At 40.1% G+C, this 26,173-nt stretch overlaps 1 protein-coding gene across 11 annotated transcripts in view; it reads left to right on the top strand.

Moving 5' to 3' along the window:
* The window catches only part of LOC115508823 (gamma-secretase activating protein), a 90,746-nt gene that overhangs the window by 19,545 nt on the left and 45,028 nt on the right, over positions 1 to 26,173 (top strand). For all 11 annotated transcript variants that reach the window (XR_003967126.2, XR_003967125.1, XR_003967124.1 and 8 more), the window contains exons 6-12: positions 2,117 to 2,205; positions 6,269 to 6,338; positions 7,527 to 7,576; positions 17,603 to 17,707; positions 17,956 to 18,015; positions 18,974 to 19,017; positions 21,438 to 21,523. Coding sequence is in view for 8 of the 11 variants with exons in the window: in XM_030307826.2 (XP_030163686.1) it covers positions 2,117 to 2,205; positions 6,269 to 6,338; positions 7,527 to 7,576; positions 17,603 to 17,707; positions 17,956 to 18,015; positions 18,974 to 19,017; positions 21,438 to 21,523 (504 nt within the window). In the remaining 3 variants the exon portion in view is untranslated. The remainder of the gene's footprint in view (positions 1 to 2,116; positions 2,206 to 6,268; positions 6,339 to 7,526; positions 7,577 to 17,602; positions 17,708 to 17,955; positions 18,016 to 18,973; positions 19,018 to 21,437; positions 21,524 to 26,173) is intronic.

Below are 26,173 nucleotides of genomic sequence, written 5' to 3'. Positions count from 1 at the left end.
TCGGGCTCTGGGCTGATGGCTCAGAGCCTGGAGCCTGTTTCCCATTCTGTGTCTCCCTCTCTCTCTGCCCCTCGCCCGTTCATGCTCTGTCTCTCTCTGTCCCAAAAATAAATAAACATTGAAAAAAAAAATTAAAAAAAAAAAATAAATAAAATAATAAGGAAAATAGTTTTTTTTTTCTCATTGTCACATTTCACAAAACATTTCTATTTTTCTTAAGTATCGTTGGCACCAATGTTTTTCTTATTCCTAGAACCCCTTTTTTTTTCTTTTTGAGTGATCAAGCAGATTCCCAAAGCTCCTGACCTTTACCTTTGTCCCAGTTATTAGAAGTATAGTTCTTTCGAACTGGTGTATGATCGTCTCACTGGGATTTTTGTTTGTTTTGTTTTTTATATATTTATTTATTCTTGAGAGAGTGCGAGCAGGGGAGGGGCAGAGAGAGAGGGAGACACAGAATCTGAAGCAGGCTTCAGGCTCTGTGCTGCACAGAGCCCAATGTGGGGTTCGAACCCACAAGCCATGAGATCATGACCTGAGCCGCAGTCGGACGCCCAACCGACTAAGCCACCCAGGTGCCGCAGTGTCACTGGAATTTTTATCCCAAGCTGTAAGTACCATTGACCAAACAGTATTTGATTTTCATTTGTTCTGCCCTTGTATATTTCAGATCCCACATAATAACTCACTGTCTTGCTTTCTCAGTAATCTTTAAAAAGCATGTTGGGGCGCCTGGGTGGCGCAGTCGGTTAAGCGTCCGACTTCAGCCAGGTCACGATCTCGCGGTCCGTGAGTTCGAGCCCCGCGTCAGGCTCTGGGCTGATGGCTCAGAGCCTGGAGCCTGTTTCCGATTCTGTGTCTCCCTCTCTCTCTGCCCCTCCCCCGTTCATGCTGTGTCTCTCTCTGTCCCAAAAATAAAAATAAACGTTGAAAAAAAAAAAATTTAAAAAAAAAAAAAAAAAAAACATGTTTACAGAGATATCCAGTCCTTGCAATTGTGAGGCCATATCCCAGGAATTGTTTTACATTCTTTGCCTTAAAAAAAAAAATGTTTACTTATTTATTTTTGAGAGAAAAAGAGCAGGAGTGGGAGAGGGGCAGAGAGAGAGAGGGTGAGAGAAAATTCCAAGCAGGCCCTGGGCTGTCAGTGCAGAGCCCGTCACGGGGCTTGATCCCCAGGAACCGTGAGATCATGACCTGAACCAAAATCAAGAGTCAGACACTTAACCTAGCCAACTGCGCCACCCAGGCGCCCTACCTGAGACTTTTTGGGTTTTGGGGGTTTTTGTTTGTTTGTTTGTTTTGTTTTTGTTGTTGTTGTTTTTCCTAAGCAATGCTATCAGGTTAGTTACTTAAATAGTGAAAACTGGCACTGATTCAATTCCAGGTTGCTGGGCTGTCTCCAAATTGTATATTATTTTTCAAAATAAAGTCATTGAAAAAGCATCAGAGAATAGTTAAGTCTTTATAAGAACTCAGATATAAGACAACTCCTTCTTCTCTGAGGTTTAGTCTTAGGGGAGGGGAACTTTTGGCCTAAATGTAGATATTTGTGGTAATCCCATTGTAGCCTGTGTCCAAGGACTTCCCTTTTAATTGCTATCTTTTAGGACATTTGCTACAATGTGACACTGAGGAAGTAAGTGGGTCTTTATCAGGGCAGTTCCAGTACCTTTCCCAAGGGAAGCCAAGCCCCTGTCCTCTTAATAGGCACTCTCAACTGTAACATGTTCATGCTTCAGAAATATCTTTACATTTTCATACACAAGCAGTATTTGCCAGTGTGCTGCAGAATTGGAGTTATAGAGAATTGAGTTGTGTTTGCTTAGACTTAGAAACTCAGAGGGCCTATGAAGCTGTGCCAAGTGGCTGAGGAGTGGGCAAGAACTTGTTCCTCACTTGTTCATGAACGCGTATTGCTTTCTCTTTCATGAGGTTTTCTTTATCTGTTGTGGGTTTTAAGAACTGTCAATGTAAATTTTAAGAAAATTACTTTTCCTGGTTGAATAGCTAATACAACAGGTAACGTGTTTACATTTTCCAAGTTCAGACGTACGTGGAGAAGATCATGAATGACATTCTCATCTTCTTACTAAAAGCCTCCTTTCCTTTGTAGGATCAAAGTGTTTAACTTTGTTGGTTGAAATCCATCCTGTTAACAATGTGAAGGTTCTAAAAGCCGTGGATAGCTATATTTGGGTGCAGGTAAGCGAGCATGTCCATTTATCACTCATCTCACTAATCAGAAGGCGTGAAACCTAGAGGCAGTGGTGCTTACGAAGTGTTTTCACACCCATTATCACATTCAATCCTCAAAGCAATCTGGTAGATGGGTATGGTTGGAATTATCAGCTCACCTTTTGCAAACACGGAAATCAAAACTCAAAACTCAAACCTAGTTCCTCTGTCTCTGTTATGTCATGGTTTGTAATGTTTTTACATGATAAAATACTATCAACACACATTTAAGGTAAGTTTAAAGAAAAGTTTGTTTCGTGTATTCATATAGTTGACAGAGTACACATGATTAAATGGCTAAATCACTGAATTTGTCAGCTCTATGAAATGGTACAGAAGCACTGTAGGTACAGTGTGGATAGACCAGACTAGTCAACATTCATTACAAGCACATTCTGAATTTGTGAGTTGTCCTACTCACTAAAATCTATTTGTGACATCAAAGTCAATACTCTTGGTGCCGTCACAGTTATCTACAGACATGTGCAAAGTGGTGAAAAATTTGTCACTCAGCTGAGGTTGAACAACGTGACACTGCCTTCTTGATTGAGTTTTTATCCTATAAATGAATGTCATTTTTATGATCTATTTAGCGCCATGATTTTCACATTTTTGAGCTTTTTGTTGGTGATTTCACTGTTTCAAATGTCCCCCATGCATAGTGCTAAAGTGCTGGCTACTGTCCCTAAGCTCAAGAAGGCTGCCATATGCTTTATAGAGAGAATATGTGGGTTAGGTTAGCTTCGTTAGGGCATGAGTGCTGTTGACCATGAGTTTAATGCTAATGGATCAACAATATATATTAAATAAGATGTGTTTTATAAAAACAGGAATACACACGAAACAAAATTATGTATTAATTCGTTGACAGAAATGTTGTGACCAGGCAGGAGCCTGTCCTTGTATGTCCCCTAAGAGTAATGGTTCAGCATTCAGTATACGGTGTTTGTGGTGACTCCATGCGATCTGACTACCACAGATGACAGTGGACTGTACATGTTCATGCAGTGCTATAGCATAACTTCCTCATGTAACCTGAACTCTCTGCTTCTCGTTGCTCCCCCCCCCCCCCCCGCCTACTCCCAGCCTCAAGCCAGTGGGTCTCCCTCTTGCAATGTGTCAGGAGAGGGACCTATCTCCCATCCCCACCCCCCCAGGTCCTTCACTGGAGGCCACTGCCTGCTTCCAGCTCCTAGGCTGTATTCCTCCTCCATCAGGAAGCTGCTATGTTTACACTGTCATCAGTACAGGGGTGACTATGGGGCAGACCACACTTCCCTTTTTTGGTCTGTTCTTGGCTTCCTTAGCATGTCCACTCAGGGCTGAGTAGGCAATGGAGATACTAATGAAGGATTAGGGCAGCTAAAGGGAATTAGAGCACAGGAGGGAAAGGATTTTTATAAGTATGTAGTTGCACAGCATTGTGAATGTATTAACAACTACTGAACTGTATACTTTAAAACAGTTAAAAAGGTGATTTTTCTGTTATGCAAATTTTATCTTAATTAAAAGCAATTAATAGTACATGATGCATGACTGCATCCATAGGCCAAAGGGGAAGTCCCCACCCAAATGAGGTAAAACTCGTACTTGTCTTGAGGACCCATCTCTGTGCCTAGCCCTGCTCCCTGTTCCTCATTCTTATGCTTCTGGTGGGAGAAAATCCTCCAAACTTCCATCCAGGACAACCCCCACACCTCCCTTTCTCCCTCCTTCTCCCCTTTAGAGAAATGCCATTCATTGTCCACTGAATTTGGTCTTGCCCTGAAATCTGTCTCCCTTTCCTTACCAAAACATTCATGGTGATCTCTGATAGTACATTTCCCCAAGTCTGTATGTGCAGCCTTGACCTCCTTCACAGAGAAACTTGAGCAGGACAGTAGTGGTCAGGGTTTGGATCCCAACCCGGTACCTTTGGAGAATCGCCTACCAGCATGACCTGCATCTTCCAAATGGCTCCAGATATCCACCTATAGTGCATATCTTCCAACTGAGTATTAATAATCAGAGTCTAGCTCCATATCTGTGAAGATAAATATTTCCCTAATACGATGTAATCTATATAGATCTCTCCTCAAACTGCAAGAAAACAAAAAACCTTGCATGCTTATATAGAGCTGTGTCTAAAACCTGTCTGTCTGTCTCTTTTTATTTTTGAGAATGAGCACACATGCAAGCAGGGGAGGGGCAGAGGAAGAGGGAGAGAGAGAATCTCAAGCAGGCTCCGTGCCCAGCACAGAGCCTGACACCGGAGCTCAGTCTCAGACTGTGAAGTCATGACCTGAGCTGAAATCAAGAGGCAGACGCTCAACTGACTGAGCCCCCCCCAGGTGCCCTGAAGTCTATTTATATTCTCATTTCTAGGCCTTGCTCTAAGACTGCCTCATAATAGAAAGGAAAACCACCACCACCTAAATGGAACTTTTAAAATCATGTTCTCACTGATTGCGGCACAAACACCAGGCAAAGGCTTAGAACTTGTCAGCATCATACTCCAGGTCACAGCCCTAGGCAAGTATGCCTTGGCCACCTCTGTAGTCCCAAGGGAGGCCGAATCATCTTCTCTAGGAATATTTCCTTGTTTTGAGGCACCGAATGTTGGCTCTTCCACTATCTGTATGGTGTCACTCAGCTTTGCTTCTCCTCAACCCCAGGACAGGCAGTTTCCTGTTTGAGGTGCACAATTTCACAAATCAGGACATAGTAAGTTCTACATTATTTTCATAGCTGAATTCTACAGTACTATTTTATAATTTTGAAGATTTGCCATGAAAAATGGTGTATCGTTAATGTTCCGTTTTTCAATTCTAAAAAGGAAACTTGACTATGGACAATTAAAAAAAAATTACCAGTTCTAGGGGTGCCTGGGTGGCTCAGTTGATTAGGTGTCCGACTTCGGCTCAGGTCATGATCTCACCTTTGGTGAGTTCCAGCCTCGCATCGAACTCTCAGCTGAGAGCTCGGAGCCTGGAGCCTGCTTCAGATTCTGTGTCTTCCTCTCTCTCCCTGACCCTCCTCTGCTTGTGCTCTTTCTCTCAAAAGTAAACAAATAAACTTAAAAAAAAAATTGCCAGTTCTATTTTCATTTTGTCATATGAAAAGTTAGAACACCAGGTAATACATTTTGTCAAAAATGTTCCTAGTCTTTAGAAAGGCTGCCGATTATAAAATAAGGACATAAAAAGGTTATGTTCTTTCATAATGCTTTGAACTGTGGAGGGAAACAACAAAATTCATGGGTGGATCCTATCTAGTAAGCTGTTTTTCATGTTACAAAATGAAACTGCTGATTTATAGTCACCCTTTTGATGATGAAAGAATTAAGTCACTGGAGTCATCCCAGGGCCCCTTTTCCCTCATTATCACTGCTGATGACATCAAGCTGTTTCTGTCTGGCTGCTTTGTCCTGTGGGCTGACCCGTATGGGAGAGCATAGAGAAGGAGGAGTAGGGTGGATGGAGCCTTTTCTTCCCAACGGCAGTCATTCTATTATTTGAGGCTTGCAAATCCTCCACCACATGCCACATCGTGACTCACTCTTCTGCATTGGAAAGTCCCGTGTTACATTGTGCTTTGTCTTTTGGATGTGGGACTTTGGAAGTTGTAGGAGAGCCTACATTTACTTGGTTGTCAAATTAAATACTACATTTAATTGCACAACAGATGTATTGACCCCTTTTTTGTGTGCTTGCAAAACAGAACTTTCTGTACTGATGTTTATATTGTTTCTGATTAGCTTCAAAATCACATTCCAAAATAGGAAGCACCATCTCTAGAAATAAGCTTATACTTTAGCCTTACTGTTTAAATGAATTATGTTGGCCTGCCATCAATTTCCCCCTGGAAAACTGAGCTCCTGAAAGTGTTTCTTTTTCCTCCTTGCTTCCATTTGTAATGTGTGTCTGTAAACTATTCGGTGGTTCCCAGTACCTTCTAGGCTGTGTAGTAGTACAGTGATCAAACACTTTTGGAATATTTGTGTAAGCAAGGTAGTCTTTGCTTATGATTTTGGTTCATTTCCTTTTTATAGTTTCTCTACCCCCATGTGGAAAGTCACCCCCTTCCAGAGAACCATCTGTTACTGGTTTCAGAAGAGAAATGTAAGTGTATCTTTAGATGATATATACAAACTTCATGAAGGGCACATCTCCTAGTGAAGTATGGGACTTGACTGAATCTTCTAGATGTTCACTCACCAGTGCTGAAGGTCCAACTGACCTTTGATGTTCATTTCAGATCTAGCACTCCTGTGGAAGGGCTGTTCCTTTTCGCCCCACTTGTCCCCTTAGGCTCTGCTCTGTTTCCCATCCCAGGAATGATGGGCTCCTATATGCATGTATTTCCATGTTTGTCACATGGTAGAGTGTAGAACAGTTGTGGAGATCACTTTTACCTTCTTTAGTTCATCCTTCTTCAGGGTATCTGTCACCTTGGATGGAGAAGGAGGAAGGTATTAGAAGCCAGTAGAATTTGATAGTAGAATTTGAGGACACATACTTGGTCACATTCTACCTGAAATAAGATTGGGACATCCTCTAATGAAGTTTTTTTCACTTTGGATGGGTAGGTAGCAGAGAAGGGACAAAATCCACTCGTGGATCTTACCTAGTAAGCCATGTTTCATGTTATAAAATGAAATTGCTGATTGATAATGAGAAGAACAGGCCTGGGGGTGTTAGGTTCATGTTCGCTTTCTATGCTCTTGACCAATTATCTGTCTCCCATTTTTGTACCTAGTCTGGCAGAAGGTTAAGTATGGCTAATTCTAGATTGCTTCCTGAGAGAAAGGGACCATCCACAAATCTACCTAAATTGCTGAGAGTTCTCTTATTGTGAAACTGATCCCTGTAAAAATACCCCCCAATATCTTGTATAATGAGTTTTCTCCCCATTATTTTCGTATGATATTTTCATATGATATTTGGAAATTGGAGACAAACCCTGCCAAAGGAACCCCTGTTAGCTCCAAATAAGACTGATGGTGCAGGGGAGGCCAACATTTGAGGGAACCCAGGGGAGCAGAAGGGTTAAATGTCTCATCCATTGTTGGCATTGAGGAGCAGAGTAAATGCTAGATTTGCAATAGACTATGGAGAGAGGCTGGAGAAAGGTGGGTTTTGTTTTGCACTTATATTATGAAATTGCTCTCTGTGATAATACTATTTTTCCAGCCAGTTGATTCATCTGCATTGCTCTTATAAATAAACGTTCACCACTGTTAGGTGTAAAAAGGTGTTCATAATTTTCATAAAGGTTAAACTGTCTTTCTTTTGTTTATCTTTTTAAAGATATCGAAAAGTTTCATATCCAAGTCATCCAAGAAGATGGAAGTAGAGTGGTAAATATTTGAAATTTCTCTTGCTTCACAGTTTTTTCCCACAGAGTGACATTTCTAGACTGTTAAGGGTAGAGTAATGTTACAGACACAGACCATTTTCTTTATTCAACGTCTTTCAGATTACAGACTTGATGTTGTAACATGTGAAATAATGTGAGATCTATGAAGGAGTTAATTATCTCCTTTATCTTGACCTCACTGTCCAATCTCAGTCTCCTGAGATAACTCATGACAGCCTGTGTGACTCTTCCCACACCTTTACCTTGCTCATACAAACGTACACATATGCAGGAATTCAGTTGTTTTTACCAAAAGAGAATCTATTAATTTTCCATTTTTGTTTTTGCTTTTTACTTAGTATATGAGGGCTATCCCCGTAGGTTTTTAATTAGGAATGTAACCTTTTCCACTAATTTTTATGCATACATAGAATAAATGGGATCATAACATATATGCTGGGGGATAATACAGTTCAATTTTTTTTTCCTTTTTTCTTTTTCTTTTTTTTTCTGCTTGTATGCTACTTCTTCCTTGTGTTTTCTCCTCTAACTTTTGTCTACAACCTATTATGTGTCCTTTCATGCTGTTCTTCATATGTGTACATATCTCATCCCCACCCCTGACACACCCAGAGGTTTGTTTATTATCCACTCCTGCCTCCTATAACTTTGTGGCATTACCTACAAGTCAACCTGAATATGTCAATTCATTCTTTTTAGAAACACATAATAGTCCCTGGCGTGGATGTACGCAACTTCAATCATTCTCCCATGGATGGCCACTTTTTTTTTTTTTTGAGTAAATAAATATCTTTTATTTATTTATTTTTTCAATATATGAAATTTATTGTCAAACTGGTTTCCATACAACACCCAGTGCTCATCCCAAAAGGTGCCCTCCTCAATACCCATCACCCACCCTCCCCTCCCTCCCACCCCCCATCAACCCTCAGTTTGTTCTCAGTTTTTAAGAGTTTCTTATGTTTTGGCTCTCTCCCACTCTAACCTCTTTTTTTTTTTTCCTTCCCCTCCCCCATGGGTTTCTGTTAAGTTTCTCAGGATCCACATAAGAGTGAAACCATATGGTATCTGTCTTTCTCTGTATGGCTTATTTCACTTAGCATCACACTCTCCAGTTCCATCCACGTTGCTACAAATGGCCATATTTCATTCTTTCTCATTGCCATGTAGTACTCCATTGTGTATATAAACCACAATTTCTTTGTCCATTCATCAGTTGATGGACATTTAGGCTCTTTCCATAATTTGGCTATTGTTGAGAGTGCTGCTGTAAACATTGGGGTACAAGTTCCCCTATGCATCAGTACTCCTGTATCCCTTGGGTAAATTCCTAGCAGTGCTATTGCTGGGTCATAGGGTAGGTCTATTTTTAATTTTCTGAGGAACCTCCACACTGTTTTCCAGAGTGGCTGCACCAATTTGCATTCCCACCAACAGTGCAAGAGGGTTCCCGTTTCTCCACATCCTCTCTAGCATCTATAGTCTCCTGATTTGTTCATTTTGGCCACTCTGACTGGCGTGAGGTGATATCTGAGTGTGGTTTTGATTTGTATTTCCCTGATAGGGAGCGACGTTGAGCATCTTTTTGTGTGCCTGTTGGCCATCCGGAAGTCTTCTTTAGAGAAGTGTCTATTCATTTTTCTGCCCATTTCTTCACTGGGTTATTTGTTTTTCGGGTGTGGAGTTTGGTGAGCTCTTTATAGATTTTGGATACTAGCCCTTTGTCCCATATGTCATTTGCAAATATCTTTTCCCATTCCGTTGGTTGCCTTTTAGTTTTGTTGGTTGTTTCCTTTGCTGTGCAGAAGTTTTTTATCTTCATAAGGTCCCAGTAATTCATTTTTGCTTTTAATTCCCTTGCCTTTGGGGATGTGTCGAGTAAGAGATTGCTACGGCTGAGGTCAGAGAGGTTTTTTCCTGCTTTCTCCTCTAGGGTTTTGATGGTTTCCTGTCTCACATTCAGGTCCTTTATCCATTTTGAGTTTATTTTTGTGAATGGTGTGAGAAAGTGGTCTAGTTTCAACCTTCTGCATGTTGCTGTCCAGTTCCCCCAGCACCATTTGTTAAAGAGACTGTCTGTTTTCCATTGGATATTCTTTCCTGCTTTGTCAAAGATGAGTTGGCCATACGTTTGTGGGTCTAGTTCTGGGGTTTCTATTCTATTCCATTGGTCTATGTGTCTGTTTTTGTGCCAATACCATGCTGTGTTGATGATTACAGCTTTGTAGTAGAGGCTAAAGTCTGGGATTGTGATGCCTCCTGCTTTGGTCTTCTTCTTCAAAATTACTTTGGCTATTCGGGGCCTTTTGTGGTTCCATATGAATTTTAGGATTGCTTGTTCTAGTTTTGAGAAGAATGCTGGTGCAATTTTGATTGGGATTGCATTGAATGTGTAGATAGTTTTGGGTGGTATTGACATTTTAACAATATTTATTCTTCCAATCCATGAGCAGGGAATGTCTTTCCATTTCTTTATATCTTCTTCAATTACCTTCATAAGCTTTCTATAGCTTTCAGCATACAAATCTTTTACATCTTTGGGTAGATTTATTCCTAGGTATTTTATGCTTCTTGGTGCAATTGTGAATGGGATCAGTTTCTTTATTTGTCTTTCTGTTGCTTCATTGTTAGTGTATAAGAATGCAACTGATTTCTGTACATTGATTTTGTATCCTGCAACTTTGCTGAATTCATGTATCAGTTCTAGCAGACTTTTGGTGGAGTCTGTCGGATTTTCCATGTATAGTATCATGTCATCTGCAAAAAGTGAAAGCTTGACTTCATCTTTGCCAATTTTGATGCCTTTGATTTCCTTTTGTTGTCTGATTGCTGATGCTAGAACTTCCAACACTATGTTAAACAACAGCGGTGAGAGTGGGCATCCCTGTCGTGTTCCCGATCTCAGGGAAAAAGCTCTCAGTTTTTCCCCATTGAGGATGATGTTAGCTGTGGGCTTTTCATAAATGGCTTTTATGATGTTTAAGTATGTTCCTTCTATCCCGACTTTCTCAAGGGTTTTTATTAAGAAAGGGTGCTGAATTTTGTCAAAGGCCTTTTCTGCATCAATTGAAAGGATCATATGGTTCTTATCTTTTCTTTTATTAATGTGATGTATCACGTTGATTGATTTGAGAATATTGAACCAGCCCTGCATCCCAGGAATGAATCCCACTTGATCATGGTGAATAATTCTTTTTATATGCTGTTGAATTCAATTTGCTAATATCTTATTGAGAATTTTTGCATCCATATTCATCAGGGATATTGGCCTATAGTTCTCTTTTTTTACTGGGTCTCTGTCTGGCTTAGGAATCAAAGTAATACTGGCTTCATAGAATGAGTCTGGAAGTTTTCCTTCCCTTTCTATTTCTTGGAATAGCTTGAGAAGGATAGGTAGTATCTCTGCTTTAAACGTCTGGTAGAACTCCCCTGGGAAGCCGTCTGGTCCTGGACTCTTATTTGTTGGGAGATTTTTGATAACTTATTCAATTTATTCACTGGTTATGGGTCTTTTCAAGCTTTCTATTTCCTCCTGATTGAGTTTTGGAAGAGTGTGGGTGTTTAGAAATTTGTCCATTTCTTCCAGGTTGTCCAATTTGTTGGCATATAATTTTTCATAGTATTCCCTGATAATTGTTTGTATCTCTGAGGGATTGGTTGTAATAATTCCATTTTCATTCATGATTTTATCTATTTGGGTCATCTCCCTTTTCTTTTTGAGAAGCCTGGCTAGAGGTTTGTCAATTTTGTTTATTTTTTCAAAAAACCAACTCTTAGTTTCGTTGATCTGCTCTACAGTTTTTTTTAGATTCTATATTGTTTATTTCTGCTCTGATCTTTATTATTTCTCTTCTTCTGCTGGGCTTAGGCTGCCTTTGCTGCTCTGCTTCTGTTTCCTTTAGGTGTGCTGTTAGATTTTGTATTTGGGATTTTTCTTGTTTCTTGAGATAGGCCTGGATTGCAATGTATTTTCCTCTCAGGACTGCCTTCACTGCATCCCAAAGCGTTTGGATTGTTGTATTTTCATTTTCGTTTGTTTCCATATATTTTTTAATTTCTTCTCTAATTGCCTGGTTGACCCACTCATTCTTTAGTAGGGTGTTCTTTAACCTCCATGCTTTTGGAGGTTTTCCAGACTTTTTCCTGTGGTTGATTTCAAGCTTCATAGCATTGTGGTCTGAAAGTATGCATGGTATGATTTCAATTCTTGTATACTTATGAAGGGCTGTTTTGTGACCCAGTATGTGATCTATCTTGGAGAATGTTCCATGTGCACTCGAAAAGAAAGTATATTCTGTTGCTTTGGGATGCAGAGTTCTAAATATATCTGTCAAGTCCATCTGATCCAATGTATCATTCAGGGCCCTTGTTTCTTTATTGACCGTGTGTCTAGATGATCTATCCATTTCTGTAAGTGGAGTGTTAAAGTCCCCTGCAATTACCACATTCTTATCAATAAGGTTGCTTCTGTTTATGAGTAATTGTTTTAAATATTTGGGGGCTCCTGTATTCGGCGCATAGACATTTATAATTGTTAGCTCTTCCTGATGGATAGACCCTGTGATTATTATATAATGCCCTTCTTCATCTCTTGTTACAGCCTTTAATTTAAAGTCTAGTTTGTCTGATATAAGTATGGCTACTCCAGCTTTCTTTTGGCTTCCAGTAGCATGATAAATAGTTCTCCATCCCCTCACTCTCAATCTTTCTTTTGGCTTCCAGTAGCATGATAAATAGTTCTCCATCCCCTCACTCTCAATCTGCAGGTGTCCTCAGGTCTAAAATGAGTCTCTTGTAGACAGCAAATAGATGGGTCTTGTTTTTTTTATCCATTCTGATACCCTATGTCTTTTGGTTGGTGCATTCAGTCCATTTACATTCAGTGTTATTATAGAAAGATACGGGTTTAGAGTCATTGTGATGTCTGTATGTTTTATGCTTGTAGCGATGTCTCTGGTACTTTGTCTCACAGGACCCCCCTTAGGATCTCTTGTAGGGCTGGTTTAGTGGTGACAAATTCCTTCAGTTTTTGTTTGTTTGGGAAGACCTTTATCTCTCCTTCTATTCTAAATGACAGACTTGCTGGATAAAGGATTCTCGGCTGCATATTTTTTCTGTTCATCACATTGAAGATCTCCTGCCATGCCTTTCTGGCCTGCCAAGTTTCAAAAGAGAGATCAGTCACGAGTCTTATAGGTCTCCCTTTATATGTGAGGGCACGTTTATCCCTTGCTGCTTTCAGAATTTTCTCTTTATCCTTGTATTTTGCCAGTTTCACTATGATATGTCGTGCAGAAGATCGATTCAAGTTACATCTGAAGGGAGTTCTCTGTGCCTCTTGGATTTCAACGCCTTTTTCCTTCCCCAGTTCAGGGAAGTTCTCAGCTATTATTTCTTCAAGTACCCCTTCAGCACCTTTCCCTCTCTCTTCCTCCTCTGGGATACCAATTATGCGTATATTATTTCTTTTTAGTGCATCACTTAGTTCTCTAAATTTCCCCTCATACTCCTGGATTTTTTTCTCTCTCTTTTTCTCAGCTTCCTCTTTTTCCATAATTTTATCTTCTAGTTCACCTATTCTCTCCTCTGCCTCTTCAATCCAAGCAGTGGTCGTTTCCATTTTATTTTGCATATTGTTTATAGCGTTTTTCAGCTCCTCCTGACTATTCCTTAGTCCCTTGATCTCTGTAGCAATAGATTCTCTGCTGTCCTCTATACTGTTTTCAAGCCCAGCGATTAATTTTATGACTATTATTCTAAATTCACTTTCTGTTATATTATTTAAATCCTTTTTGATCAGTTCATTAGCTGTTATTTCCTGGATATTCTTTTGAGGGGAATTCTTCCATTTGGTCATTTTGGATAGTCCCTGGAGTGGTGAGGACCTGCAGGGCACTTCCCCTGTGCTGTGGTGTATAACTGGAGTTGGTGGGCGGGGCCGCAGTCAGTCCTGATGTCTGCCCCCAGCCCACCGCTGGGGCCACAGTTAGACTGGTGTGTGCCTTCTCTTCCCCTCTCCTAGGGGCGGGATTCACTGTGGGGTGGGGTGGCCCATCTGGGCTACTTGACACTGCCAGGCTTGTGGTGCTGGGGATCTGGCATATTAGCTGGGGTGGGTAGGCAAGGTGCACGGGGGCAGGAGGGGCAGGCTTAGCTCGCTTCTCCTTCAGTGATCCACTTCAGGAGGGGCCCTGTGGCAGCGGGAGGGAGTCAGACCCGCTGCTGGAGGGGTGGCTCCGCAGAAGCACAGCGTTGGGTGTTGGCATGGAGCAAGCAAGTTCCCTGGCAGGAACTGGTTCCCTTTGGGATTTTGGCTGGGGGATGGGCAAGGGAGATGGCGCTGGTGAGCGCCTTTGTTCCCCGCCAAACTGAGCTCTGTCAGATGGCCACTTTTTAAAAATCTGTTTTAGGGGTGCCTGGGTGGCTCAGTCGGTTAAGCGGCTGACTTCGGCTCAGGTCATGATCTCGCGGTCCGTGAGTTCGAGCCCTGCGTCGGGCTCTGTGCTGACAGCTCAGAGCCTGGAGCCTGTTTCAGATTCTGTGTCACCCTCTCTCTGACCCTTCCCTGTTCATGCTCTGTCTCTCCCTGTCTCAAAAATAAATATACGTTAATGGGGCACCTGGGTGGCGCAGTCGGTTAAGTGTCCGACTTCAGCCAGGTCACGATCTCGCGGTCCGTGAGTTCGAGCCCCGCGTCAGGCTCTGGGCTGATGGCTCGGAGCCTGGAGCCTGTTTCAGATTCTGTGTCTCCCTCTCTCTCTGCCCCTCCCCTGTTCATGCTCTGTCTCTCTCTGTCCCAAAAATAAATAAACGTTGAAAAAAAAAATTTAAAAAAATAAATAAATAAATAAATATACGTTAAAAAAATTTTTTTTAAAAATCTGTTTTATAAATCATCTCAAATGTTTTTCATAGCTATATATATATGGTACACATATTTCTTTGGGTTAAATCCTCAGGGAGGGATAATTGGATTGATGGATGTATGCATTTAATATATTTCAACAGATTTTGCTAAGATTGCTTTCCAAAACACCTTGTAACAATTCACAGTTTTACAAGCAATGTGTAAGAGAATGCTTTCCCTCTACCCATACCAATCATAGCCACATTTGCCTTTTATGTATTATTTTTATTTTTTTACGTTTATTTTGAGAGAGAGAGAGTGCAAGCAGGCGAGGGGCAGAGAGAGAGGGAGAGAGAGAATCCCAAGCAGGCTCCATGCTGACAGGGCAGAGCCTGATGTGGGGCCCGAGCCCAGGAACCAGGAGATCATGACCTGAGCTGAAATCAAGATCAGATGGCTAACCAACTGAGCCACCCAGGTGCACCTGCATTTGCCTTTTAAAAAAAAATTTCCAAGGGTACCTGGGTGGCTCAGTTGGTTGAGCATCAGACTTCTGCTTAGGTCATGATCTTGTGGTTCATGAGTTCGAACCCCACATCAGGCTTGCTGCTGTCAGCCTGTCAGCACAGAGCCCACTTCAAATCTTCTGTCCCTCTCTCTATGCCCCTCCCCTGTTGCACTGTCTCAAAAATAAATAAAGATTTAAAAAAAATTTTCCACTTTAATGGGTTTAAGTTGATATCATTATTTTAATTTGTATTTCCCTTAATGTTACTGGCTATGTGAATTTGTTTTTCTGAAAATTGCCTAATTATATCCTTGTCTGTTTTTTTATTGAGTTGTCTTTTTCTTGACAATTAATGTAACATAATAATATATTATTGGTATCAGAAATTATTTCCTTCACTATTTAAATAGTCTTCATCAAAATAATCTTCTCTGAAGATTTTAATTTTAAAGTTATATGAACAACATTGAAATGAAAAATGTCATTTATTAATTATGTATCTATGATTGAAATCTCAACTCAAGAGGCTGGCTGGAAAATTACTAGAAAGTAGTCAGAGACAACCATAGAAAGTGGTTGGAGCTCTGGGCCACCAGTGGCATGGATGACAGGGCACGGACAGGGCTAGTGTTAGAAAAGAGACCAGAGAGGAAAGGTGAAGGTAGAATCTGAAAGCCAGCAATGTGAGTTTAGAGGAGAGCATTCTCTAGGATTTCCAGGTCAATGAAATAAACAAGACTAGAAGTGGGTATAGACAGAGGACTGGCTGGTTAGAAGAGGGGCTGAGAACCACGAGAGACACTGCAGAGTGAGGGCCTCTGTCAGCAGCCAACACAGTGTGGCCTCAGCACTCCATCCTTTTGTGCCCTTCTGTGAAGCATCATTGCCCTTATTCTTTAAAGGCTTGGATGACAGTCTTAAGGCAGTGTGCAGTTCCATGCATTCATCACATCCTGCAATAGGTAGGCAGTGTTGTAATTATCCCCATGTTTACAGAGAATACAGCCAAGGCTCACAGAGGTGAGGTAACTCCAGAGAGGGGCAAAATTGAGATGTGAACTTGGGTTGCCACACTCTGATAATCATTTTCTTTGCAGTATATTCCTCTGTAAGTCCCCAAATCTCTCCTAATTTAACAAATTTCAGAAAAAATGGAAATAAGATGGGCTCCCCAAAGTTAAGAATTTTGTTGAAAATATAAAGGTGTTGAAGGGCAGTGCATACTCATTGGGGTAGACTTATACGATTAGTTAAATGTAACTGTAATAGAAATATGCCAAAGTACGAGGATGTAGAGAAAGGAGAACTGTCTTGCACTGTTGGTGGAATGCAAACTGGTGCAGCTTCTCTGGAAAACAGTGTGGAGGTTCCTCAAAAAATTAAAAATAGACCTACCCTATGACCCAGCAGTAGCACTGCTAGGAATTTACCCAAGGAATACAGGAGTGCTGATTCGAAGGGGCACATGCACCCCAATGTTTACAGCAGTGCTATCAACAATAGCCAAATTATGGAAAGAGCCCAGAAGTCCATCAACTGATGAATGGATTAAGAAGATGTGATGTGTATACATACACATATACATGCATACAGGAATACAAATTGGTGATGAAAAAGAATGAAATCTTGCCATTTGCAACAATGTGGATGGAACTAGAGGGTATTATGCTAAGCAAAATAAGGCAGAGAAAGACAGATATCACATGGTTTCACTCATGTGGAATCTGAGGAACTTAACAGATAGAGGAAGGTAGGAAAAATAAGATAAAAACACAGAGGGAGGCAAACCATAGGAGACTCTTAAATACAGAGAACAAATTGAGCGTCGATGGGGGTGGAGAAAATGGGTGATGGGCATTAAGAAGGGCACTTGTTGGGATGAGCACTGGGTGTTGTATGAAAGGAATGAATCACTGGATTCTACTCCTGAAGCCAAGACCACACTCTATGTTAACTAACTTGAAAATTAAAAATTAAAAAAAAAAAAGAAATATGCCAGAGTACCATAGAAATACAGAGGTAGTGAGTTTTGCCTTGGTTTTGGGGACAGGTGAAGGAGGGCTTTGTACAGGAGGCAGTGCCTAAGTTAGGCCTTGAAGGATGTGTAGTAAAGTATTGCTTGAAGGATGGGCAGTATCACCATACTCATTGTGGAAGAGATAAAGGTAAGAAGCATGGCATGAATACTTTATGGCCGATCTGGGATTGTTGCCCAATACCCCTCACCCCTAGGCCTGAGTTATTTCCTTGGCCTCACAGCTGCTGCCTTTGGTAGTAAAGTCCTTTTGTCTGCAGATACCTGAGTGGATTAGGTGCAGAATGGGAAACTCTGAACCTTCTGTTAGCCTAGGTATTGATTTGTGGTAGGTGTGGCCTTGCCTTCAACAGCCCTGGCCTATCTGGCAAACTAGGGACAAGAATAATATTGCTTATTATAAAATGGTTGGAAAGAGTAAGTAATGAAATAATGCCTTAAATCTTTTCTGGAAAGGCTTTCCATGTATATGTGTTGGGGATCAGGGACTGCGAAAAATAAACCGTGGAAATATCTGTATGTATTATAAAGATAGAATATGCAGAATAATAATGAAATCCAGATATGGTCTCCTTTAAAATAGTTACTTATTTCTAAAATCTCTTTGCCTCTTTAGGTAATTAAAGACTCTGGTCATCTCCCGAGAGAGAGAGTAGCTGAGGATTTTGTTTGGGCTCAATGGGATATGTCAGAGCAGAGATTATACTACATTGACCTAAAGGTAAAAATGAGTCCACTGACCTCCTTTCACAGAAACATTTAATTTTGACATTATCGTTGTTATAATTACTGCATTTTCATTAATGGGGAAGTCAACAAAGGTTTATTAAAAACGTGAAAAGGTTTTCATCACTGTTTGCTTCTTGGTTGCTTCCTTTTCACTCTCCCTCTCTCTTTTTCTTTTTTTTACTAGTGTTTTTATTGTTTTTTTTAATTGTGATTTGTCATTTATCCTGTTTTTTCTTCTAGAAATCAAGGAGTATTTTAAAATGCCTCCAGTTTTCTGCTGATGAGAAGTTTAACTTAATGGTAAGTCTAGAGAATGATTGGACTATAGGAAATTTTATAACGCATGGCCTCCGTTTAGAGAGAGCTGTTATCAGAAAGAGCATCTTAGACTTCTTGTTGCATTAGTCACTTGTATGAGCAAGTAGCACATTTCTTGCCTCTTAAGGCTTCAACTCTATAATATATACAATTAATATAGGTGATTAGAAGAGCACATAGGAAATTTCTGCTAACTGAATGTCTCTCATTAAAGGAACAAGTATATAAGTGAGGTCTAGTAGAAGGTAATAGGAATTATCTATAGTAGATAGCTTTAAATAATTACAAGTCATTTGACCCAAAAAGACTTGTGAGGATAGTGAATTTGAGTATGGAGTAAAATGTCAATGAGAGTGTATAGTCTGATTAGTAAAAATCTAGCATCACTCTTGGCAAAGCCATTTGGAATGCTAGTCTCATGAGGAGGAATTATAAGTATCTTTTACCTGTGATGGATAGAATGTTATTCTTCTTCCCTAGGATTAATATTGGTGTCTAATATAGATTGATATCATACTGTTACAAGAATTTCATTTACTCCTCCTGCCTTTTTTTTTTTTTTTTAAACTCATTCTCCTTCTAAAGACACCCAGTCTTTCCTTCCGTACATGGTCATCTGTGTCTTGTAAAAGTCTACCCCTACTGACTGGCTTATTATATAACCTATTTATGATACTCAGATCCGAGGCAAAGTTTGCCAAGTATTAGCCCTTTAAGAAATAAATATACACCAAGCTTGTGATTGTATGTAAACGCCAGAATATTTCCAGTGGACTTCCTGTGCTGTGGATTTAGGAGATAATCTCTGAAGATAATGATGGTTAAATAAATAGGTTCTTCATCAAAAGGCAAGCACAGCATTGTCAGACTTGCTCTGGGCTCAGAACTATCAACGCTTAATGTTGTTTTTTGGTTTATTTTCCCATGATTTTTTTGACAGTTTGAAGCACCCTTGGATATAACATTAAGTGACTCAGGATTTAAGTAAGTTATTCATAGTTTACAACTAATTTTAATAGACACTTGTGGGCAGAATGTTTATACTTATACCTAATCTGTGGTATACAGATAAAAGGACAGTTCAGTATTCCGTGTGTGTGTGTGTGTGTGTGTGTGTGTGTGTGTGTGTGTGATTTTTTAGATTTCTGTCCTCTATAGGGAACATAAACGACTTTATCAAGCACAAACACAGGGTTTTTCATGTAAAGTGAATCACATTGATTTTTGTAGCCACTTATTTCTGTAGGATGTTTCCATTTATTTTGATCTGTGGAAGTACTCTTCTCCCTGTGATTCAATAAAAGGATTTGATGAATCAGGGAGGGCTGCATTTAGAATCCAACATCAAAACCCTTTCCTTGTTGCCATCAAAGAGGATTGTAGCTCAGTTTTATCTGTTGCGTTGCTATTTGTTTTCCTTTTTACACAAAAGGTGAGCTTTTTTCCCCCCAGACTATTTTACACATAATAAAAACATGAACACTTTTGAAAAAATAGGCAGAAGCCCACTAGTGCACAGAAGAAATGAAAGTTGTCTTGAATTAGACTACTGATAACCCTAAACTGTTCTATATTTCAGTAGCTTTATTTCATCACATAGGAACACTCAGTTGTACTTATTTTGAAACAGTATATGCAGCACTCTCATTAGAAAAAAGTTACATCACTTTCAACTTCTGTTTTTATGTATTTTTTTCTCTATTGCCAGGACCATGCCATTTCTGTATGGTAGGGTTTTTTTTTTTCTTTTTTAAATGTTTGTTTACTTTTGAGAGAGAGGCAGAGCGTGAGTGGGGGAGGGGCAGAGAGAGAGAGGGAGACACAGAATCCGATGTCTGGTCCGAAGACACAGAGTCTCATCAGCACAGAGCCTGATGAGGCATTTGAACCCAGGAACTGTGAGATCATGACCTGAGCTGAAGTCGGACACTTAACTGACCCACCCAGGTGCCTCCTGGGTTTCTTTGTTTGTTTGGTTGTTTTTGTTTTTTTTTGTTTGTTTGTTTGTTTTGGATCACGTTTTTAAAGAACTTTTTTCCTTTAATTTTATTTTTTATTTTTGTAAATTTACATCCAAATTAACTAGCGTATAGTGCAACAATGATTTCAGGAGTAGATTCCTTAGTGCCCCTTACCCATTTAGCCCATCCCCCCTCCCACAACCCCTCCAGTAACCCTCAGTTTGTTCTCCATATTTGAGTCTCTTCTGTTTTGTCCCCCTCCCTGTTTTTAAATTGTTTTTGTTTCCCTTCCCTTATGTTCATCTGTTTTGTCTCTTAAAGTCCTCATATGAGTGAAGTCATATGATATTTGTCTTTCACTGACTGACAAATTTCACTTAGCATAATACCCCCCAGTTCCATCCACGTAGTTGCAAATGGCAAGATTTCATTCTTTTTGATTGCTGAGTAATACTCCGTTGTATATATATACCACATCTTCTTTATCCATTCATCCATCGAGGGACATTTGGGCTCTATCCAAACTTTGGCTATTGTCGATAGTGCTGCTATAAACATGGGGGTGCATGTGCCCCTTGGAAACAGCACACCTGTATCCCTTGGATAAATACCTGGCAGTGCAATTGCTGGGTCATAAGGTAGTTCTATTTTTAATTTTTGGAGGAACTTCCATACTGTTTTCCAGAGTGGCTGCACCAGCTTGCATTCCCAGTTTTATAGAACTTTTAAACAAAAAGGCCCACATTATCTACTTAAATTTCTCAGGAACAAGTCTCTACCTTGGTGGGTATGTTATAGCAGTTACTATCCTTTATGAGGGAACTTTATTTTTTATTTTTAAAAAATTCTTCCTATTAAGGGTGTCTGGGTGGCTCAGTCAGTTAAGCATCAACTCTTGATTTCAGCTCAGGTCACAATATCATGGTTTGTGGGATCAAGCCTTGCATCAGGCTCTGTGCTGACAGTGTAGAGCCTGCTGGGGATTCTCTAACTCTCTTTGCCCATCTCTCCCTCCCTTCTTCCTTCCTCTCTCTCATAAATAAATAAATAAATAAATAAGGAAGCAAATAAATATAAAGCAATGAAAAGATTCTTATTCAAGTGTAGTTGACACACAATGTTATGTTAGTTTCAAGTTTACAACATAGTCCGTTATTCAATGCTCCCTGCGTTAAGTGAAAGAGGAAACTAGTTTTTTTTTAAGTTTATTTATTTATTTTGAGGGAGAGAGAGAGATCAGGGGAAGGGTGGAGAAGAGAGGGAGAGAATCCCACACAGGTTCCACACTGCCAACTACAGAGCCTAACATGGGGCTTGAACTCACAAACTGAGATCATGACCTGAGCCAAAACCAAGAGAGCCAAAACTAACTGAGCCACCCAGGCACCCCAAGAGAACTAATTTTTAAAGGCATTCACAGTTTCTTATGCTTTATGTTTTTAGACTTGTAAACTTTGGATGTGATGATCTTCAAGACCAAGAGAACTTATCGAAACACCTGACCCTGTGCGTTTTTACCAACCATACAGGTAGAACCAGGATTATATTTATCAATTTATTCAATTATACTTGAGTTCTACAAAAAATTTAGTCACTGTTTAGATATATGGATCCTTAAAATATAATAGAGCCACAATCTTACATAAGTGATCCTATGGATATTTATACAGTGTATCAAATTATCTTCTCCACTCCAATTTTATACATCTGTTGTCTGCATAAAGGAAGCCACAGTCAGCAGGGTTATTTTTTTGTGCTTTTTAATAGAGGGGATGGATTCGTATGTAATCAATCTACATTTTCTCACCTGTTCCGTCTTTTAACAAATGTCATACAATTATGAGGATGCTTTTTGTGTCAGGCCTACTAATATATTTGGACTCTAAACCTATGTACCAGGCTGCTTTAAGAGCCATTCTAGAACTTACTGAGCTAGCAATCAAAGCTTGACATAAAGTTATTAGTGTACTGTAAGCCTCTACAAAGTCAACACTAATAACTAAATTTGATAGCCATTTTTAATACCCTAGCTTGAGTAGACAGTTACCACTGAGTTAAGTAGCACTTGGAATAAAACTGTATTCCTTTAAAACCAGATTATGTGGTATTCACTAAGCCAATGTTTATGGAGACTTACCATATGCTAGGTATTGGAGAAATGATGATGAGAAAAAATGACCTAATTTTCATTAGTAAAATCCACTATTTGAATTTTAGACATTAAATAAGTGCACACAGAGTATTTCAATAGAATCTTGATAAAATGTAGGAATTAGGAAGTCATGAGAGTGTATGATAGAAGGTACTAATATCTTCAAATATGTTCTAGTTCAGCTAGTCTGTCCCTGTGCTCTTACCCTCCAGCACGTTCTGTCTTAGTCCTGAAAAGTGTCTGCTTTCCCACCTCACTCTTTCTTAGTCTCTCCCAGTTTTTCCTGTTCATCCCAGGTCTCTCTCAGGCACAAAGTCCCTCCATAAACCAGTCTTGAGAGTTTAGGAAGGCAGGGATATTTCACGTGAGACTTGGAGGGTGTAAATGAGCTAAGAACAGTGTGACTGAAGTAGAGGGAGCAAGGGGGAGAGAACTGTAGCGGACAGGTGGCTTGAGCCAGGTTACGTAGGGCCTTGCAGACCATGAACGACTTTATATTTTTATCCCGAGTCTAAAGTCATTAAAGGTCTTTTTTTCTTCTTTTGACATTTTATTTTGAGAATGCCCAAACATTACAGAAAGTCTCAAGGACAGAATGAACATTCATGTACCTTTTACTTAATTGTATCATTTACAGTATTTGCTTGATCACTCTCCCCAAACACAGGTACCATTTTCTTCCTTTTGACTAAGCCATTCAAAAGTAAGTTCCAGACACCCTGACACTTTACCAGTACATTATTTAGCACGTATCTCCTTAGGTTAAGGACACTCTTTAACATAACCTCAGTTCCATTATCACTGAAAAAAATGAATTACACTAATCAGTAATAATTTCATATTCAAATTTCCATAATTATTTCAGAAAAGTCCTATATGTGTTTAGATTTCTATATATGTTTGTATATGTGTTATATATTTGTGTGTATGTATAAAAATGAGTATATGTGGTGTGCATCATTTTTAAAGTCAGGATCCCATGAAGATTTGTTATTATATTTGGTTATATCTTTGTAGTCTCTTTTAATGTAGACCACTCCCCTCCTCCTATCCTCTGTCCCCGCCCCCTGTTTTTTTGTATTTTTTTTCTCCTACAACATTGATATTTTGAAGTGTCCAGGCCAGTTACCCTGCATTCTGGATTTGTCTGTTTCCTTGTGGAAGTATTTAACGTCTTCCTCTGTCTTCCACATTCTCTGTATGTTGGTAATTAGACTGAAAGGCATCGTTACACGTAAGTTAAAATTTTTTCATAAGAATACTTCATGGGTAATATTGTGAAATTTACTCGCACCAGATGGGGAGGCACATAATGTCAGGATGTCCTACTACTTGTGATGCTAAGTTTGGTCATTTGGTCACGTGGTAACCACTGCCTGTCTCCCTTAAAAGGTACATTTTAATTTTTGCAGGAGTAACCTGTGAGCTATTGTAGTATCATGTGACTGCCTTAGTCCCCAACAGCTTTTTACTTGGCACTCCTTGATGCTCCTTCACTGAATGTTGTGGTTTTTAAGTTTTTATTTATTTATTTTAAGAGAGAGAGAGAGAGAGAGAGAGAGAGAATTCCAAGCAGGCTCTGTACTGTCAGCCCAACGTGGGGCCTGAACTCACATACCATGAGATCAGGACCTAAGACAAAGTCGGACACATAACCGACTGAGCCACTTAGGTGCCCCTTCACTGAAGTGTTTTAAGCAGGCAGTGATGTGATTAGATATGTATTTTTAAAAGATCGCTTGCTGCTGTGTGAAGAATGGATAGGAGGAGGCAAGAGAAAAAGTAGGGAGATGAGCAGTTAGGATGAGGTTATGGTCGTACATTTGGGAGGAGGATGGCTTGAACTAGGATTGCAGAGGTGGTAATTTGGTGGGTTTGAGATGCATTTGGAGATGGAACTGAGAAGACTTGCTATCAATTAGCTGGAAAGGAATGGTTCTCAGGTTTCTCACATGGGTGAACAGTGGTGCCATTTACTGAGGTATAGTGGTTTGGGTCAGGCTTAGAAAGAGAGATTGTGAGGATTGTTTTGGACATGTTAACTAAGAGATCTGGGACTTAGAAGAGAGGTCGGGACTGGACATGAATAAATGCGGAAGTCATTAAGTCTGCAGTTGGCATTTGAAGTCATGGGAGGGGTGTAGGGTCAAAAGGGAAGAAGTTTAGGAATAACATCTGAGAAGCAAAATATATAAAGATTGGGTGGAATATCCAAAGAAAAAGGAAAAAGAAGGTCTGGAGAGAGAAGGGGAAAAGCAGTTGTTTTACTATAGCAGCCAAAGGCAGAGGGGGGTTTTACAAAGGGGAAATTGGCTAACTGTTACTAGGCAGTGAGCGGCGGAGTCCGTGTGGTCTGGCAGCATGGAGGTTACTGTGGGTGATTGCAGTGAAATCCTGGTTGTGCTGGGTAGTGGCACATGGGAGGTGAAAAAAAATCATAGCAGGTATAGACATGAGAGGGGCAGCAGCTAGAAGGGGTAGCAAGATTTAAGGAGTATTGTTTTTGAGACTCCAGTATGCTTGAATGCTTACATGGTATTTAGTGGCAAGAGAAAAGATGACAACACACAGCAGAGAGGAATCACTGGTACAACGAATTTGCTCGGAAGGTGGGAGGTAACGGGATCCTGAGCTCGTGTGGAGGGACCTGGGTAGGCTCTTCCCTGGTGCTTTATTTTAAATCTGCCAAATATAAACAATCATTTTAGGCTTTCATTCTTTGAAGCTTTTATTCCTTTTCATTTTATTCCCATAGGAATTTCTCACGAACAGTAGCAGCTGTAACTTACAGATCGGTGATCTATGATGTATCTTATTCAATAAAATGTTGGGTTTATCTGTACCAGAAGGGGAAGAGTCTGCTTTTTTTCCTTTCCCAGCAATGTCTAGGACAGTAGAAAATGAGCCTTGTTCTTCACAGTCAGCTTCGAAATACAAATAAGCCTGTTTCAAATGGGATACGTCCTGATGTAAGATGCAAACAAGCCAGGAAGCATCCTTTTGGTTTTTAACTCAAGCTGTCACCTCATGTATTTCCCAAATTGCTCTTATAAAAATGATTTTTCACCTTTGCAGTTACCAAACAAAAGCCTAGTTCAGTGAAGTAGGAATGGAGAAGGGAACAGATAGTCTAATCCCTATATGGCTCCTTCTGTACCAGAGAGCTTAATTTTCCTCGGGTGTGGAGACCAGAGAACAGGGTTCATGAAGTGAATGCTGATCAGACTCAGGGTTGTAAACAAACCCAATCTTACATCACTGATGCCATAATAATGTTTGGTGTTCATTTGTCCCATATTGGTCATTAAGAGCTACTCTGTCCTTTCAACATTGCTTGTTACATGCTCAAAAGCATCTATGTCCTGACTTTTCCTGCCCTAATAAATGAAATCCACTACCTTCCAAGGAATTAGAGCTGAAAATCTGGATGATGGAGGTGCTCCTGAGCGGTGATGGTGGGCAAAAGTGCTGCCACTTATGTATTAAGATTGAGTTCATGCAGATTTTTTTAAAATGTTTTTAATGTTTGTTTATTTTTGAGAAACAGAGTGCAAGCAAGATAGGGGCAGAGACAGAGGGAGACACAGAATCCGAAGCAGGCTCCAGGCACAAACTATCAGCATAGAGCCTGAGGTGGGGCTTGAACTCACGAACTGTGAGATCATGACCTGAGCCAAAGTTGGATGTTCAACCGACTGAGCCACCCAGGCACCCCATAATTAATGCAGATTTTTAAAGATAGTTTATAGCAGGAGGGTAAATCAGAGACTTCCTAAAGCAGTGAAGGAAGGAAAATATTCTTTTCCTAATAGTCCACTCTATAGCTGTACTTCAGTCAGTGGCTGTATTCTTTCTTGTGCACCACCTACTGGGAGGTAGTGAGGGGTGAAAAGTGTAAATTCTCTTTTCCTGTTCATATAATTTCAAGAGTTGCCCTTCACAAGTTCCCAGAATTAGTCTTGTGTTTTAGCATTTTATAGAGCCTTTTACAATGAGATAATTTCCCTTGGAAAACTTTGCCCATAAT

The sequence above is a fragment of the Lynx canadensis genome, chromosome A2 (assembly GCF_007474595.2).
Source record: "Lynx canadensis isolate LIC74 chromosome A2, mLynCan4.pri.v2, whole genome shotgun sequence".
Classification (NCBI taxonomy): Eukaryota; Metazoa; Chordata; class Mammalia; order Carnivora; family Felidae; genus Lynx; species Lynx canadensis.
This window is presented reverse-complemented; position numbering and strand designations above follow the sequence as displayed.